Source organism: Manis javanica, chromosome 13, assembly GCF_040802235.1.
Source record: "Manis javanica isolate MJ-LG chromosome 13, MJ_LKY, whole genome shotgun sequence".
NCBI lineage: Eukaryota > Metazoa > Chordata > Mammalia > Pholidota > Manidae > Manis > Manis javanica.
Genome location: NC_133168.1, coordinates 92,908,994 through 92,925,638, shown reverse-complemented (window position 1 = coordinate 92,925,638; position 16,645 = coordinate 92,908,994). Strand labels below are relative to the sequence as shown.

General features: G+C 57.7%; 2 protein-coding genes across 7 annotated transcripts; one reads left to right on the top strand and one right to left on the bottom strand.

The window, feature by feature from the left end:
* The first annotated feature begins 95 nt into the window (after positions 1-95).
* DDX49 (DEAD-box helicase 49) lies at positions 96-6,965 on the top strand. 3 transcript variants are annotated; one of them, XM_073220301.1, is made up of 14 exons: positions 96-282; positions 969-1,092; positions 2,064-2,149; positions 2,238-2,359; positions 2,648-2,835; positions 2,956-3,096; positions 3,841-3,916; positions 4,195-4,271; positions 4,442-4,539; positions 5,576-5,650; positions 5,778-5,851; positions 6,275-6,363; positions 6,449-6,520; positions 6,605-6,965. In XM_073220301.1, the coding sequence occupies exons 1-13, from the start codon at positions 168-170 to the stop codon at positions 6,504-6,506; spliced, it is 1,323 nt and encodes a 440-aa protein (XP_073076402.1). In that variant the 5' UTR covers positions 96-167; the 3' UTR covers positions 6,507-6,520; positions 6,605-6,965. The 3 variants fall into 3 exon arrangements, with proteins under 3 accessions (XP_073076402.1, XP_017529984.3, XP_017529986.3); XM_017674495.3 differs by having other exon boundaries at positions 97-282; positions 6,211-6,363; XM_017674497.3 differs by lacking the exon at positions 5,778-5,851 and having other exon boundaries at positions 102-282.
* Positions 6,966-7,549: 584 nt separating this feature from the next.
* On the bottom strand, positions 7,550-14,715 carry HOMER3 (homer scaffold protein 3). 4 transcript variants are annotated; one of them, XM_037003816.2, is made up of 11 exons: positions 14,509-14,713; positions 13,234-13,350; positions 12,819-12,899; positions 12,585-12,741; positions 12,217-12,348; positions 10,996-11,103; positions 10,070-10,191; positions 9,467-9,623; positions 9,045-9,158; positions 8,878-8,970; positions 7,550-7,983 (listed from the first exon to the last, which is right to left on the bottom strand). In XM_037003816.2, exons 3-11 carry the CDS (start codon positions 12,830-12,832, stop codon positions 7,792-7,794), a joined length of 1,089 nt encoding a protein of 362 aa, XP_036859711.1. In that variant the 5' UTR covers positions 12,833-12,899; positions 13,234-13,350; positions 14,509-14,713; the 3' UTR covers positions 7,550-7,791. The 4 variants fall into 4 exon arrangements, with proteins under 4 accessions (XP_036859711.1, XP_036859710.1, XP_073076403.1 ...); XM_037003815.2 differs by lacking the exon at positions 13,234-13,350; XM_073220302.1 differs by lacking the exons at positions 13,234-13,350; positions 14,509-14,713 and adding an exon at positions 13,864-14,485.
* Positions 14,716-16,645: the final 1,930 nt, after the last annotated feature.

The window sequence follows — 16,645 nt, the reverse complement described above, 5'->3', positions numbered from 1 at the left end:
TTCGGGGAAACCTGATAAGGATGCCGTCGAGACGGGGAGGAGCAGTGAGCTCGGAAGGATGGGACCACGCAGGAGGCGGATCCAATAAGCGGAGGGCCTTTCGTGACGTTGTCAACGCGCGTCGGAAGCGCCGCTCACACCGGGCTCGCACGGGGCTGACGGTGAGGATGGCCGGGTTCGCGGAGCTCGGGCTGTCATCGTGGCTGGTGGAACAATGTCGGCAGCTGGGTTTGAAGCAGCCCACGCCCGTACAGCTGGGATGTATCCCCGTCATCCTGGAGGGTGAGTGTGGCCCCGCCTCTTCCCCAGAAGGCGTCCCCTTCTTTTACCGCAGCCTTGCACACAAGTGATACATCAATTTCTGAAACTTCCGTAGTCTCAGAACACAGGGAGGGTTTGATGAATGACATCATTTGGAAAATTTAGTAGGGCTTGCATTATCATAATTTAACTAATGGAAACTGAGGCTGTCAAGAGTACTGGTAAGTATAGGATTCTAGTCCCATGACTGCTCTTCTCCACACTCTATAATGACTCGACTTAGTTTCCCATTTTAAAGAAATGCCTCTAGGAAGCCCAGTCTAGTTGTGAGGTTGAATAAACAAAGGTGAAGGAATCAACAGGGAGCACAGGCTGCAGATCGGAGAGGGCATTCAGGGTTCCCAAAGCTCAGGTGCTCTGGGAGGGAGTAAACATGAAGTAGTGATTAGTAGCATCTTGGGTAAGATGGATGTGGGTTCCAGTCCAGCCTGCTGCCACTGGCTGTGTCTTGGGCAAATCTCTGAGACAGTTTCCCCTTGTGTTAAATGCATATGATAATGGCCTCTCCTAAACTTTGTCTGTTGCTCACAATGGAAAGTTGTTAGTACGTCCGGAATGTAAAGCACATAGGCCAGTGTTGGGCACACAGTAACAGCTTGTTAAATGTTACCTGTTGTAAACCTTGTCTGATGGGACACTCTGCTTAGGTCGGGATTGCTTGGGCTGTGCCAAGACAGGCAGCGGGAAGACAGCAGCGTTTGTCCTGCCCATCTTGCAGAAGCTGTCTGAAGACCCCTATGGCATCTTCTGCCTCGTCCTGACACCCACCAGGTGAGTCCCCCACAGGCCTCTTGGGTCTCAGGCAAGGACCTTTACCTCTCTAAGCTGCACTTTCTCCATATGCAAAATCGGGACAGAAATCATGCCTGCCTCTTAGGGGTACTTGAGAATTAAACAAGATTGTGTGTGGAAAATGTTGAGCACAGGGCTTGACTCAGGGCAAGCAAGCACAGGCTGGACAGGAGCTGTCAGCAGCCTTGGAGACCAAAAAATAAATACACATCTCTTGTTCTTAGGTAGATAAATATGGCAGTTGATAAGCTAAGTTCTGTCATGGCATTACCAAGGTAGGTGCTGTGTCTGGTGAGGGTGTGGCCTGGGGAGGGGACAGTATAGGGAGGCTTCATTCAAAGGGTGCCTTAAAGGATACAAAGGATCCCGCAAAGGGATAACTTTGGGGAAAGGTAGTCTAGGCAGAGAAAACTGCTAGTGCATTCGTGCAGAGATGTGACAAAGGCAGAGAACACCAGGGATGCTGGGGGCCGGGCATGTTAGAGCCAGCTTGAGAAGGAGCTTGAATGCCAGGCAAAAGGTTAGAGTCAATTCTGCAGGCATGTGAGCAGGAGAGGGCAAGACAGGAGGACAGGAAGTAGGGACATGGGCTGAGAAGAGGCTTGGGTGGTGCTGGGGGCTGAAGGGTAGAGACCTGGGACACTGACCAATCCCAGTGGAGGGGGCACTGACCCTTAGGTCTCAGCCTTTGATGACCAGTGAGTCCACTGCTTAAGACATGGGAGGAGGAGAGGCCAGTTTGGGTGAGACTGGGTGGGAGGAGCCATGGGGTGTACTGGGTCCCAGCCTGGTGAGGGGGTGGGGGCTGCAACACTCAGTGTCAGAGGGTTTGTCCACGGAGGGTGTGTGAACAGGAGAGGGCCAGTCAGGAGGCCTGAGCGGTGGAGATGGGAAGGGGAGGCATATGCACAACCCCTGTCTGACCCAGCCTGGCCCCTTGACCCCCACAGGGAGCTGGCCTACCAAATCGCAGAGCAGTTCCGGGTCCTGGGGAAGCCTCTGGGCCTGAAAGACTGCATCATTGTCGGCGGCATGGGTATGAGGGCCCCAGGGAAGCTCTGGGTGTGGGACCCCTGCAACCTGGGACCACCTGCCCAGCCCCGCCTCTCACCCTTCACCCACAGACATGGTGACCCAGGCTCTTGAGCTTTCCCGGAAACCACACGTGGTCATTGCCACCCCAGGACGCTTGGCTGACCACCTCCGCAGCTCCAGTACCTTCAGCATAAAGAAAATTCACTTCCTGGTAACTCAGTACAGGGTGCTGATTGGTCCATTTGGGAAACGTGTGTCCTCTAGGCTATCCAGTAGAGCAATAGGAATAGGGAGGAGTACAGCTCAGGGCACAAGAGGGGACCTGTACTAGTGAAGTGCTTTGGGGCGGGGCCTCTGAGGCCGAGAGGGAGAGGACCCCTGGGCCCATGTCCACAGCTGGGAAGGAGGCACTTGGGGAAGTGGGCCAGGCCTGGGTGTGTGGCCCAGTTGGACCCTTACCCAGATCCCCTGTCTCTACACTTCACCACTGGTGCTGCAGGTGATGGATGAGGCCGACCGGCTCCTGGAGCAGGGCTGCACTGACTTCACTGTGGACCTGGAGGCCATCCTGGCAGCTGTGCCAGCCCGCAGGCAGACGCTGCTCTTCAGCGCCACTCTGACTGACACACTCCGGGAGCTTCGGGGCCTGGCTGCTAACCAGCCCTTCTTCTGGGAAGCTCAGGCTCCGTGCGTCTACAGTCATGTTCCAGGGGGAGCAGGGGTGTGGGGACAGGGTGTTTCCTGTGGGCAGGGTGGGGCATTGGCCCCATTCAGCAGCAGGGGAAACTGAGGCCTGCTGGTTCCCAGGGTGCGCACAGTGGAACAGCTGGACCAGCGCTACCTGCTGGTGCCCGAGAAGGTCAAGGATGCCTACCTGGTTCACCTAATCCAGAACTTCCAGGATGAGCACGAGGACTGGTCCATCATCATCTTCACTAACACATGCAAGTGAGTACAGGTGGGCCTGCCTCTTGTCCCTCAGGGCCCCTCCCACAGCCCTTTATGGAAGGCCGAGAGGTGGCCTCAGGTCGCAGGAGTGAGGCACATGACTGGTCTCAGCACCCCGGGGCCTCTGCTCAGACCAGAGGTTTCAAAGGATCTGCTCAAAGATGCTCAGAGAGGCCAAGTAATTTGCTGAGGTCATCCTTCCTGAAGGCAGAGCTAAAATTTGCGGTTCCTCCAGACCCACCCTTAGTTGAAGGGGCCTGGGGCCTCAGACTGTCCCAGGAACCCCCTGTAGTGGCCGGGAAGGTCATGAAACAGTCTGTTTACTGTGGTCTAGGGGTGTCACTAAGGCACAGTGCATTACCACCACCACCTGGGGCTGGCCTGTCCATAGTCCCAGGGGACTTTAAAATGTCTGAAGCATTTGGGGAGATTGTCAACAAGCTACAGGCTATTCTAGCATAAGCCAGAGTGGAAGGGCAGCCCGCATCACATCCTAACTGGCTGCTACTTTCTAAGAATTTAGTAACTACCAGGAAAGACTGGATGTAGGGCTGACTCTCACTGGCTTAGGCCAGGGGAGGGGTCAGCAGAGAGGCTGCCCAAATGCAGGACACCCCACACCCCTGCTGCTCCTTTCCCAGCTGTGCAGGGCCACCTGCTTGGAGTCTTAGGGGTGGGCGGGGGCAGGAGTACCTTCCCAGGACCCTGGAGCTGGAGGGGCTGACAGCATATCCTTCCCACTAGGACCTGCCAGATCCTGTGCATGTTGCTGCGTAAATTCAACTTCCCCGCTGTGGCTCTGCATTCCATGATGAAACAGGTGCGGCCTCAGGCTGCTCCAGGAACCCCATCGCCTGCCAGCCTGGGAGCGGGTGCCCGGGCTCTTCCCTCTGCCTGGAACATTCTTCCTGCCACCCATCTGCCTCAGTCTGGCCTTCTCCTGGCCATCTCCATCTCCCTTGCTGGACTGTGATCCCCTGACGGTGGGGACTGTCTTGGTCCCTGTCCTGTCCCCAGGCTTCACACAGTGAGCACTCAAACATTTGCTGAGATGTTACCTGACCCCTGGCCCCCCAATTCTCTCCCAACCCTGTGCAGAAAGAACGCTTTGCTGCCCTGGCCAAGTTCAAGTCCAGTATCTGCAGGATCCTGATTGCGACAGATGTGGCCTCACGGTGAGCGGCCCCAGGGTACCCCCTCCTGTGTGCCACCCTGGTGACAGAGGGGTCAGAGGGGCAGGCTGGCCTCAGGCAAGGGTTGGGTGACTTTGCTGCTGAGCGACTTTGGGTGAGTCCCAACCTGTTTCCCCATGTGGACAGCAGCACTAACTGACCTTTGCCTCCAGGGGCCTGGACATTCCCACTGTGCAGGTGGTCATCAACCACAACACCCCTGGGCTCCCAAAGATTTATATCCACCGAGTCGGCCGGACGGCCCGTGCGGGTGAGTGGACAGGGCAGGGCAGCCTTTGGACACCTGTCGCCTGAGCCTGTCCACACCATGAGGAGCTAGAGTCAGGAGCTGGTGGGACATGGAGGGGGATACATGGCCTTCAGGTGAAAGATACTAGAGGCAGCACCCCCAGCTGGGGGAAGTCATCCTTTCAAAAGCCAAAGTGGGGGTGTGCTCTGGCTCGTCTGTATGTCGTGGACGGTGTAAGCTGAGCAGTGTGTGCTTTCTCTGGGGAGGTGGCATACACTGCCCCAGTCCCCATCGCTCTCTGCTGCCCCATCCCAGTTCCTACCGTCTGTCAGGGTACCAGTGGAAACCCAGTAGCGAGTGGGTGTATGCTGCTGCCCTACAGAATTTGACATCCAAGTTCGGCCCTTCACTGTGACCCTGGCCAGAGGCCAAGGTGTCCTGTCTACTCCCCAGCCCTGGCAGGGGAGTGGAGAAAGACGTGGTTTCTGGGGCAGACTGGGCCCGGCCTCTCTCTCCTGCCTTTGGGGCAGGCCACATCAGCTCTCTGGGCCCCACCGCCTCCTCAAATCATGGGTGACGAGAAGGTGGCAGCTGTGTGGGGCTGCTCCGAGGGGCTTGGGCCTCATCAGCGGTTAGTGCTCTTCAGAACTAGTCACCCTCACAGAAACGGGATGGGGAGACTGGCATATGGAGATCTGGGCTGGGCCCATAGGATTTACTGTTGTCTTAACTCAGCCTGGGCTCACTGGCAGCCATGCCAAAAAGGGAAATCGGCCACATCACCAGCACCCCCTGCATAAGGCCGAGCTGGCAGGAGAGCTGCCTCTCCCTGGAGTCCTGCAGTTCCCCTGGAACAGGTCCGCCCACCACATGGGGGTCCAGCTGGAGATCAGGCCCCTATGCCCTGGGCCTCCACCTGCCACCACCCATTCACTAAGCTTTTGTCCTGTACCCCAAATCAAGAGGTGCCCTGAGCTGCCTACGGTCAGGACCTGCCTTTGTTGGCCCCTCATCCCAGCCCCTGACAGAGCAGGTAACTGTGGTGTGCTTTCCGCAGGGCGCCAAGGACAGGCCATCACACTGGTGACGCAGTATGACATCCACCTGGTACATGCCATCGAGGAGCAGATCAGTGAGTGGCAGGGTGGGAGGGGATGGGGGAGGCAGGCAGCTCTGGGTGAAACCCTCATTTGCCCCATTAGACACCTACCCACCTGCTCACATGGTCAGGCTTAAACTGCATGTTCCTTCCTATGCAGGCCCGAAGTTTCTTTTGTCTGGTTATCAGAACAAGCTCCCCACAGTGGCCCGCTGCAGCTGGAGGCCATATCCGGTGGGAAGGGAGTTTGGTTTCTGAGACTGGGGTGTGTGGATGGTCCCTGTGGATGAGTCCAGAGGCTCCAAGGATGAGGCCTGGGCACATTAAAAACCCTTCTGGGTGGTTTCCCATGTAGCCAAGACCAAGAATGGTGACTGGGGCATCTCCAATCACTGTACATGTTGCACCAAAATTCAAAAACATCTGGACTTCAAAGTTCATTGTTTGTAAAAATACTTCCAAATTCATAGTGCTACTAATAACACAACCAAAGGGAGCAATCTGTACCTTTCTTAGGCCTGAAATCCGTGACCTTGCCCCCCTGACCCTTCCCTGACTTGACCCCGGCTGGCCTTGCATACCCCATCCCACAGGGACCTCACTGTGTGGCTAAACACCCTCTCCCTGTCGTGTCCACCCTCCCCTGCACCCCCCCAGAGAAGAAGCTGGACGAATTCTCAGTGGAGGAGGACGGGGTGCTGCAGATTCTCACACAGGTCAATGTGGTGCGGAGAGAGTGCGAGATTGTAAGTATCGGGAAGCTGGTCCTTGGGGGCCAGGGTGCTCCCTCCAAGATGGGGACCCCTGTGATGGCCTTTCCTTCCCTCCTAGAAACTGGAGGCAGCCAACTTTGATGAAAAGAAGGAAATCAATAAGCGGAAGCAGCTGATCCTGGAGGGAAAGGTGAGGGCTGAGCTGGTAGGTGTGGGGACAGGTTCCCCAGGGGCATGACCAGCTCATCCACTTCCTGGTCCTTTCCCGTGCCAGGACCCTGACCTGGAGGCCAAGCGCAAGGCCGAGCTGGCCAAAATCAAGCAGAAGAACTGGCGCTTCAAGGAAAAGGTAGAGCAGGCTCTGCAGCGGCAGAAGGCCGGTGGGGCTGGCCGCAGGGGGTGTCGGCCCAGGGCCCAGCGTGAGGACCACCCGGCCCCAGCACCCACCTAGGGCCGGGCTTGAGCTCCAGCTGGCTCCCAGTGCCCCGGCCTAAGGAGAGCTGAGGTCAGAGGGGTTCCCCCTAGAGGCAGCACCCTCCGCCTGACCTGCTCAGACCCCCTCAGTGGAGCCCGTGGACATGTACATTGTGCGGACAGTAGCTTGTCAGGAGGTGCTCAATAAATGGCTCTTTCGACTTCCCTGGTCTGGCTCTTCGTGCAGGGACAGGTGACAAGAGTTTGGCCTCCTGTGCTCAAGTTCTCCAGAGCACGTCACCCCTGCCCCACCCCTAACTCTCCATTGCTGTCAGGTCAGACCCAAACTTTGAACTGCAGTGCTGGCCATCCTGGCCAGGTGACCCTGGGTTGGTGAACCCCCCGTGGACCTCAGTTTCTTCACCCAGAAAACGGGAATGGCAACTGCACCACTGCCCAAATGCGGCAGCAGGGATGAGTGAGGGAACTGCCATGCCGGAACACTGCTGGCTTCTAGGAGCTTCCTCGCCTGCCTACCTGTTCTAATATGGGGTTTGTGGTCAGAGTGAAGTGGGGGCTTAGCCAGGGGCCATGAGCTAAATAGGCCCTGGGGGCTAAGGGGCAGCTGTGCTGGGCAAAACCAGGCCCCAGGCTGCATGGCCTGGACATGCCCCTCAGGTTCTGAAACTCGCTCTTCACCTTCAGGTGGTTTACAAAACTTATGCAAACTGGGGCAGCTGTGGTAGGCAGCGATGACGATGAGGTGCCTGGATGCCTGCACACCACACAAACACACACACACATGTTCACCGCACTTAGAAATGTAATCTGGGCATCAGCACACACCCCAGGGAGTCTAGAAATTCTACACAATGAAAAACCTGAAAATAGCCCCTGAGCTGTGATCGGCCAAAGCCTCACCCAGCTGAGTTGGACCCTGGTCCCCGCCAGGGCAATCGGCCCTCTGTGTTGCCTTTGGCCCAGCTGATGCTCCATGTGGGAATCATTCATATAAAACTGGCTCCCACGTGGACCCAATGGCCAGGCTTAGGGTGCACCCTCAGCCAGTCGGGCCAAGCCCTCTCGAAGTTCACTCAGCTCGAACAGCCTGACATCCAGTAGCTGTGCGGCCCGGCCCACCTCAGCCCGTGCCCGCTCCCGCTCCACCCGTGCCTCCTCCAGGTTGCGCTCCATTGCCCGCAGCTGGTGCTCCAGCTCCGCGTTTCGGGTCTCCAGGTCCTGCAGGGAGAAGGTGGGCAGAATTGGGGGCCCCAACTAGTCTAATGGGTCAACAGCCCTGCCTTGGGGCATCTAGAATCTGAGTGCCAGTCCCACGGACTCTACTCTGGGCCACGCCTGCTCAGTCTGCTGGCCTCTTTCCTACCACCTGTGCCCAAGACACTCCGTTGTTCCCCTGGCCAGTTTGAACATGAAAGAACTGATCACCATCCCTCTTCTGCTCAAAACCCTCCTGTGACCCAAATGGGGATGGGGGTAGGCATGAAATCCACACACACCCCTCCTTTCCTTGCTCATTCCAACTCAGCCTCACTGCCTCTTTGTGGTTCCTTGAACATGCTGGCTTCCTCTCCACCTCAGGACCTTTGCACATGCTGTGCATGCTGCCCAGGAGACAATAGGGAGTATTTCCCCAGCTGCTGTCTCCAGAGGGCACAGATCTCTAACATCTTCACCTGCTGGACTCATAGGATGTGCCCCATGAATTTTTCTGAGATGAAACCTTCACTGAAAGCCATGACTGTCAGACCTGGGTTCAAATGCTGGCTCCTGACCTCAGGCTGGGAACTTCTGGACTTCATAGGGTCAAGTATGGGAATTCAGCAGGGACTCAAAAATGGATTGTTGAATGAACGAACACATATGAAACACTGCATTAACAACCATCCTTTACAAACCACCTGCTCCAATTCTGGCTTCCAGGCTCCTGGTCTGCCCAATCCCTAACCACCTTAGCTAAGTATCTTTCTGACCCCACTTACAGATGAAGAAACTGAGGCTTGGGAAGGCACTGAGGTGCCCAGGGCCCACCAGGAAAGGAAGAGCTCAGGTCTGTCCCACACCAGGGCCTAGCTGCCCCTGCTTGGCCACCCCACCCATGGTGACCACACACACCTGCACCTTCTGTTGGGTCTCCTCCCGCTCAGCAGCAGCTGTGTCTTGGGCCTCACGGAGCCCCCCAGTTTGGCTCTTCAGTGTCTGGATTTCCTAGAGAAGAAACCCAGGGAAGTTGAGACCCAAGGACACACGCAGGCAGGCAGGCTCCCAAGCTCGGTGCTCACCTGGTCCTTGGTTTGCACTAGTGCCTCCAACTGCTCCAGTGACTGGCCTGGCCCCTCCTTTTCGCCGACGGAGGGTGGCTCTTCTGCGGCTGCCTGGGCCTCCAGCTCAGCCACCTATGTGAACAGAAACATCAGCCCCTGACGCCCCAGCCTGCACTCTCCTGAGCCCTGCAGACTGTCTCCTGCTCGGTCACACCCATGACTGGGAACTCTCCCCTCTGATTGGGGCTGCCACCCTGCCTCTAGCAGTAAGACTTTAAGGCCTGACAACCCACTGAGGCTGGCATTATTTCAGATCCATCCTACAGAGCAAGAAACTGAGGCTCAGGGAAGTGCCGGGCCAAGACAGTAAACCAAGGACAGACAGGATGTGCGAACGCAGGGTCTCTACTTGGGGTCTCTGGGAGGACGGGGTCCCTCACCCGCTGCCGCAGCCGTTCGGCCTCTGCGCGCTGGGCCTCCAGCTGCTGCCTCCACTGGGCGGCGGCGGCGTTGGCCTCTCGCAGGGCGCCTGCCAACTTGCTGTTGCTGTCCTGCAACGCGAAGAACTCGGCCTCCCACTGCACCTCGCCCACGGAGCTGTGGGGACGCGGGGTCGAGGTCAGGGGTCAGAGCTGAGCGGCGCTGAGGCGGGGCGGGGCCAGGTTAGCGCGGGGTTGGAGGGTGGTGTCCCAGGGGGGCGGGGTCTGGGCGGGCGGGGTTAGCCAGCCGCATGTTATCACTCAGGGACAGTCGGGATGCAAGAGAGCTAGAGATGAACAGCTAGGGATGCAAGCTAGAGAGCGACCGGGGACGGGGCCAACCTCGGGAATGCGTAATCAAAGCGAGAGCCAGACACAGGGGCGGGGTCAGCCTCGGGAAGGCGTGGCCAAGGGAGCCCGCCCGAGGGACTGGGTCGACTCCGGAAGGGGCAGGAAGAGGTCAGCCGCCTTCACTTCCCCAGGCCAGGAGTCCACAGTCAGAGCCCGCCGCCCGTCCTCCCGCCCTTCGGCTACGTCCCATGCCCCGCCCTACACTCCCCTCACCCCTCGGACAGCATCTTCTTGAGCCGCTCGCGCTCTGCGGGACCCGGGACGTCCGCGCTCTGGCTGCGGAACAGTTTCTCATCGCCGGGGCCGTTGGCGCTGACGTGGGGGCTCGGGGGCACCTACGGGCAGGGGCATAAGCGGGGTCACCCTGGGGAGTGGCTTCAGTCAGGAATCGGTGAAGTCATCGCTGGGGTCAGGGCTGATATTACTGGGGTCGTGATTGAGGGCAGGGGTCCTTCCCAACAGCAGCACGTCTCTCCCCTGCTCACCTACCCTCCATGGTTCCCCAAGACCCTGGTCCGGAGTTCCAGGCCCTTGCCCCCACCTGCCTGACTGCTCTCCCAAACTCCCCAGGAGCAAACCTGATGCAGGCTCATCTAAACCCACTTAGATACTGGACATCTGCAAAAGGGAAGCAATCTGAAACCACCCTTCCTATTCCCTCCCAGCAATGCCTGGTTGGGGCCAAATTTCAACATTAATTTAAGATTCCCACGGGAAGCCCTCTCTAGCAGGCTGAATTCCTTATGAAACCACCTCGCTGCCCCAATCACCGGATCATCTCTGTAACACTTGTGCCCAGCTCAGGGCCTGGTACACAGCAAGTGGTCAATAAATTATGCTGAATAAATTAATAGGGAAACCACCCAAGGATGGTTCTTTATCCTGCTCCCTTACTTAGACATTTCAACTTCCAGGGTTCTACTCTGACATCTGAGCTGGTTTTCAGGACTTCCCTGCCCCAAGGCTAGGACAGGGACCCTATATGACATGCTCCCATAGCAGCCCCAGCCCTCCACTGGGTCCCTGCCACGGGTCTGGTTTTATGTCACCCATGGGCATTTTATCCTGGGCTCAGCACTGCACCTGGAACCCCCAATATCGGCTGAGTACCCGGGAGGCATCAGACAGGGAGTGCTGACCTGATGGGCCGTGAGCCCCAGCGCTGGACTGGTGAGTTCCCCGCCATCCTGAGATTTCTCCCGGGCCAGCCGTGCTGCTTCCTTCACTTCCTGGAACTTCTCGGCAAACTGAGGACAGGGTGGGGGTCAGGAACAGACCACCAACAAACCCTCAGCCCCCTACCCCAGGGCCCCACCGAGTCACCCCCGCCCAGCACCAGCTCTGTCGCTTTGGAAGGGAATTTGGAAGCTGTGCACGTACATCCTCGTGAACTGGAAGACAGCAAAGGCTTGGAAAATGATGCCCCAGTGAGCAGAGTGGGTATCAGGGTAGAGGGTGGGATGTTCATGGAGGTATCTTATATTACACTGAGCCATCTTGAGATAAGGATCCCCTTTTCCTCTCAATCAGGCTTATTTCAGCAAGGAGCGATTCAGGTGGGTGCTGTCTTTAATACCTAGGACATTTGTGAATATCCTTTTATAAAAAAGAGAAACTAGATCTTGGGCTGAGAGCCTCTGAGAAACACCCACAGCCAATAAGAAAGTAAATCACCCTGTTCTTATGGTACAAATGTTTACATTTACCACTCACTCCAGGTTTCCAGTTAGGGTAGGGCACACTTTCTTTCATTTAAAAACAAATTTCCTTAGTTTGAAAATAATGTTTAAAAGAAAATCTTTACAGACCGTGCTATTTGATGTGTGCAAAGGGGCCGGTACAACAGTTGGGGGAAAATGGTCTTTTCAAAAAATAGTCCAAGAGCAACTGAATGCTTATGGGGAAAAAAATATACTACCTTATACTACTCACAGAAATTAATTCAAGACCTCAATTTGATAGGGAAACTAAAGTTTCTAAAAGAAAATCGTCACCATCACAGCAGGATTGCGGGAGCACTAACAATTCAACGCAACATGGGAGAAGACAATATTGAAGTGTACAGACGGCAGAGGTTGGAGGGAGGTGACTATGGAGATAAGTGCTTTTGGGGATGTGTGGAAGAGGCTAGCCCATGCCAGGCATCCAAAGCGGGACAGGGTGTGTCCAAAATTGTGGCCAAAAAGTCGAGATGCAAATCACAGAACCAGGAAGAGGCTGTGTCATGTCCAATTCTGTATACCCATTCTGCAGCTGGGAAGATGGAGGCCTGGCACCTACCTGCCCAGGGGCCCTGGTGTACCCAGGGGATGACTCAGGCCCAGCCCTATCCCTCTCACCACATAACCCTGCAGGCCCACCTGGGTCAGATGCTGCTCTGAAGCAAAGCCAAGACCATAGACAGTGTTGGCGCGACTGTCTGCCCACTGCCCGAACTTCTGCGAGGTTTTGGTAAAGGTCATGTTGGGGGTGACGGTGCTATTGATGATGGCCTGGGAGGCAGGGAGCAAAGTACAAGGTTGATGGGTCTGGTAATAAAGAATATGAAGCCCGCAGGGTTATCACCTTGTATTAGTGCCTCAGAGGTCCTTGGTCTGAGCTATTTCAAAAAGAAGACAGAGGCCCAGAAAGACTCAGGGCTCCCCTCTACCCCCAGCCCTGGGACACACAGCAAGGCCTGTTGCTGGGATCCCTGGTGCCTGCTGCCCCTCCCAGGCCCCGCCAGGACCTTGGCACCCCCGAGGCTGATGATGCGGTAGACATTGCGGGTGGCATCATAGAAGTAGGAGACAGTGAGTGCATGCTTGCCCGCAGGTATCCAGTTCCGCTTGGTGGCGGGGTCAATCTGGAACACATGTGCGCGTGTGCTGAAGATGGGCTGCTCCCTGCAAGATGAGAGTGTGCTCAAGTGGGGCTGAGCCCCAGGAGACTCAGGGCCGGGGCAGTGGGGGCAGGTGCTCACCTGGCTGTGGACATTGGTCGGCTGGGGTGGTTGGGCTCCAAGGGGCAGCCAGTGGGATTGTGGGAGCTGATGGTTCAGGCTCTGGTGGAGAGGGCGCTTGTGAGTGTTTCCCCCGGACAGGCTGAGGGAAGCTAAGTGGGTCCAACCTCAGGACCAGCCACCAAGCACATAACTCACAAAACCTCAATCAAAAAGGTGACGGGCTCAGCAGAAAGACTGTCTCTCTCCATCTGAGAGGAGTCAAGTGGCCCTAACACCCCAGCAAAAACCTCTCATCGTCCCAGTTACTGGACCCCTGTGAAGGCCCCTCAAACCTGGGGCTGGGGCGTAAGGACCAACCCCTGCTCAGTCCTTTCTGCCACATTCGTTCATCACTTCCCTAGACCAGGGCCCCCATCAAAGAGTGGGACATTACCAGGTGCCTCCTGGGAGACTAGGCCTCCACTGGACCCACCGAGGGACCCCTCAGCTTCTACTCCAGGGTACAGGCACAGCTCGGAGTCAGAGTCCAAACCCCCAGGGAGCCACCAGCCTAGTTAAGGAGACAACATGCAGCCAAATAGGTCTGCCCTGGTACCCGCTACCAGACCACCCATCACCACCTAAGTCCAGGAGCAGGAGTGGCTGGCCAGGACCTGGGACTGGGAGGCAGGGCTCCCCAGCCTCTCCCACCACCCACAGAAACCAGACACAGCTGGATTCCTGACCCTCACCTCTGCACCCCCAAACCTGCGTCCAGGGGATCTGCAGGGAACCCAGGAGGGACCCGGGGAAGGGGGTGGCAAAGTGGGGGTGGGGAGGCCCCGCGGAGTGGCCTCTGGTCAGAGGGGGAATGCCCCCCCCACTCTGTCCTGGGCAGCTGTTGCCCTGGTCACAGGGTCTGAAACCGGAGCCCCTGGGTGGGGGAGGGGCGGCCACTCCGGCCGGGGCTGGGAGGTGGTCCGGGGTCGGGGCAGGTCTCCTGGGCTCAGGGGTCCCAGGAGCCAGGCCCTTCTGGCCTGGACGCTCCTGCCGCAACTTGCTGCATTTGGGGAAAGTTACTCACCAATTAGTCATTCGTCTCCGACGCCGCGGATCGCGGGGCTCCCGGAGGGGGGGGAGCCCAACCCCGCCTGAGTCCCGGGATTCCCAGTTCGTATTGGGGCAAAGGCCCACCCCGTGATCCCCAGTCCGGACGCGCTGATATTCAATCAGGATGGAGTCCCCACCCGCGTCAGGAGCGGGGAGCGTATGCTCCCCAACTTCGGGAAGTGCCACCCTGGACCCTGGAAATTCCGAGATCCCCGCGACGGCCCCCAACTCCGGGTTCAGAATTTCAGGGACACATTGTCTGCCTCCTCCAACCCCATGTCCAGAACTTCAGGGATCCCCACGCCGCCCAGACTCCTGAACTTCGGTGACCCCTCCATCCCCGGGCCACTCCTCCAGCCCCAGGTCCGGAATTTGGGGGTCCCCTCACGTTGGACCCCACCCCACGTCCGGAACTTGGGAGACACCTTCGCAGGCTCCTCTAACGCAGCGTCCGGAAGTTTGGGAAGCTCTCGCCCCGTCCCCTCTCTAACCCCGCAACTTCGGGGTTCACCGAGGCGCCCCCTGCCTCCGTGTCCGGAACTTCGGGGACGCCCGCGCCCCGGCCCTGGAACTTGGGGGCCCCCGCTACCCCGGCGCAGGCTCGGCGGTCCAGGCTCACCCTGCGCGCTCGGCGGCCCGCAAGTGTCCGGGCGCGAGACGGGTGCGACCCCGCGGCGCCGACTCCTCGCAGCAGGGCGCCCCACTCGCTCGCTGGCTCCGGGGCCCGCGCCCTCCGCGCCGCCCTCCGCGTAGCCTGCGCCTTTGTCTGCGCCGCCGCCGCCGCCGCCCGCGCCGCCTCCGGACCCATCTCGGCCGGTCCCGACGCGGCCGCCGCCCGCCCCGCCTCCCGGGGCCGCGGAAGCCGCTCCGCAGCGCCCCCTGCCGGTCCTCCACGGAGGGGGGAATGGGGGAGGAGGCTGAGGGAGGGGGCCGGAGTGATGGGGGTAGGGGGAGAGAGGCAGAGACACAGCAGATTAACAAATAGATGGAGAATGTGGCCTCACCCTGCCGTCACCCACCAGGTCGCCTGAGGTCATGCCCTTCTGCCTATGATGGCTGTCAGGTCCCTCTCCATGTGTTGGGATTCCAGGGACGGGGCCACCTCTCCCACCAGGGTGGGTGCCTGCACACAGTAGGTGTTTGTGGGTGTCACCAGGAAATGAAAGACACCACGGCAGGGAAAGAGCTGGAAGAGGTTGACAAAATGGCAAAGAGTAGGCACTTCATGGGGCTTGACCTGGGGTGCCCTGTGCAGAATATTTCTTGCCCTGATCCCTGGGTTGAGGGCTTCTGTCCACCTTGTCTCCCATGAGACGACAGTGACAATACCAGCAATGAGTGAGCTGCAATGATGACCACTGTGTCATAGGGTCCCAGAATCCAGGGCGGAGGGAATGCCCAGGTCCAGTTCCCACCAAATGGCTGAGTCCTCTGCAGGTCCTCAGGCCTGGGTTCCAGGGTCAGAGGGACCTTCGTGGACTTGGCAGGAGAGGGTCCTTTTGGAGCTGAGCCAGGATTGGCCTCCCAGGCCTCAGCCTGCATGGGTGGGGGGCACTCATCAATCCTGTGGCTGCTTCCTCCGGAAAGTCCTCCAAAGTCACCCAGTGCCGTGGGGCTCCTCAGAACCAACACCTGCCATTCCTTGAAGCCTGGAGCCTCCCATTGGAGCTTTCTGAAGCCTTGAAGGTTTTTGCTTTTCATCTTTCCTGTTCTTTTATTTCTGTTTCCCCTTGACAAGAATCACACATCTGAGCTAGTAGCTACCTTTGGATTACCTGTAGGGGAATTCCAGATCATGCTTTTTCTGGAGATCTCTTCCCAGACCAAGATCTGAGTTTACCTCCCTCCAGGCCTTTGCCTAAACTGCTCTCTCCCCATGGAATGCCCTTTCTTTAGACATATATTCTTCCTTGTCCTTCCACACCCAGCTCCATTGCCCCGTCCCCTCCTGGAAGCTTCTCTGACTCTCCTGGGCTTGGAAGGGATCTTGTGCCCCTGGCCCTCGCCCTGTCGCTTTCTGTGGTCGCTCTGGTCTGCATTACCTGCTTATTACTTTGCTCACAGCCAGGTCTGTGTGCTCCTGGAGGCTGGCCCATCCTGGGGCGTCAGCCTCACCCAGCACAAGAGGTGCTGCTCACCCTCGCCGGAGAAACTGAGGCATAGACTTAGTTTCCCAGCTGCTTCTAACTCCACAAGTCATCTGCACAAGCAAAGGATTTGGCTTTGCTCTCAGGCCCAAAGCCACAGAACATTTGAACACTGTAGGGAACAAAGAAAATACCGTCTGTTCTGTGCAAAGAGTGACTTTTCCTTATTAGTGAAAAAATAATTTAAAAAAATGAAGTAACTGGAAAAGGCCTGCAGGGCCGAGTCTTCTGGAAGCCGCTCCGGGTGTGCTGAGTGTCCCCTGGCTACAGAGCTAGGGCCATGTGGCCATTCCGTTGGGGTGGCCCAGCGGGGGCCCAGGCAGACTTTGCTGTTTGTGTGGGTAGAAGACAAAGCATGAGAGAGAGTGGAGGGTTGAATCTCACCCCTGGACCCACCCTCAGGTATCCAGGAGGGACTGGGATGAGGCTGGCTTTGGGCAGCCCTAACCTGAAGTTGTCCTAGTAAAGTCCAAACTGAGGAAGTGGCTTTGTCAGCATGCACCTCAGTGTTCTTGCCTGGAGAATGGGCTGATGCTTGCAGGGCTGGGGTTGGAGGGAGGGGGTAGGGGGGATGAGGCACTCCTCACTGCTTCCTGGGTATAGACGGGT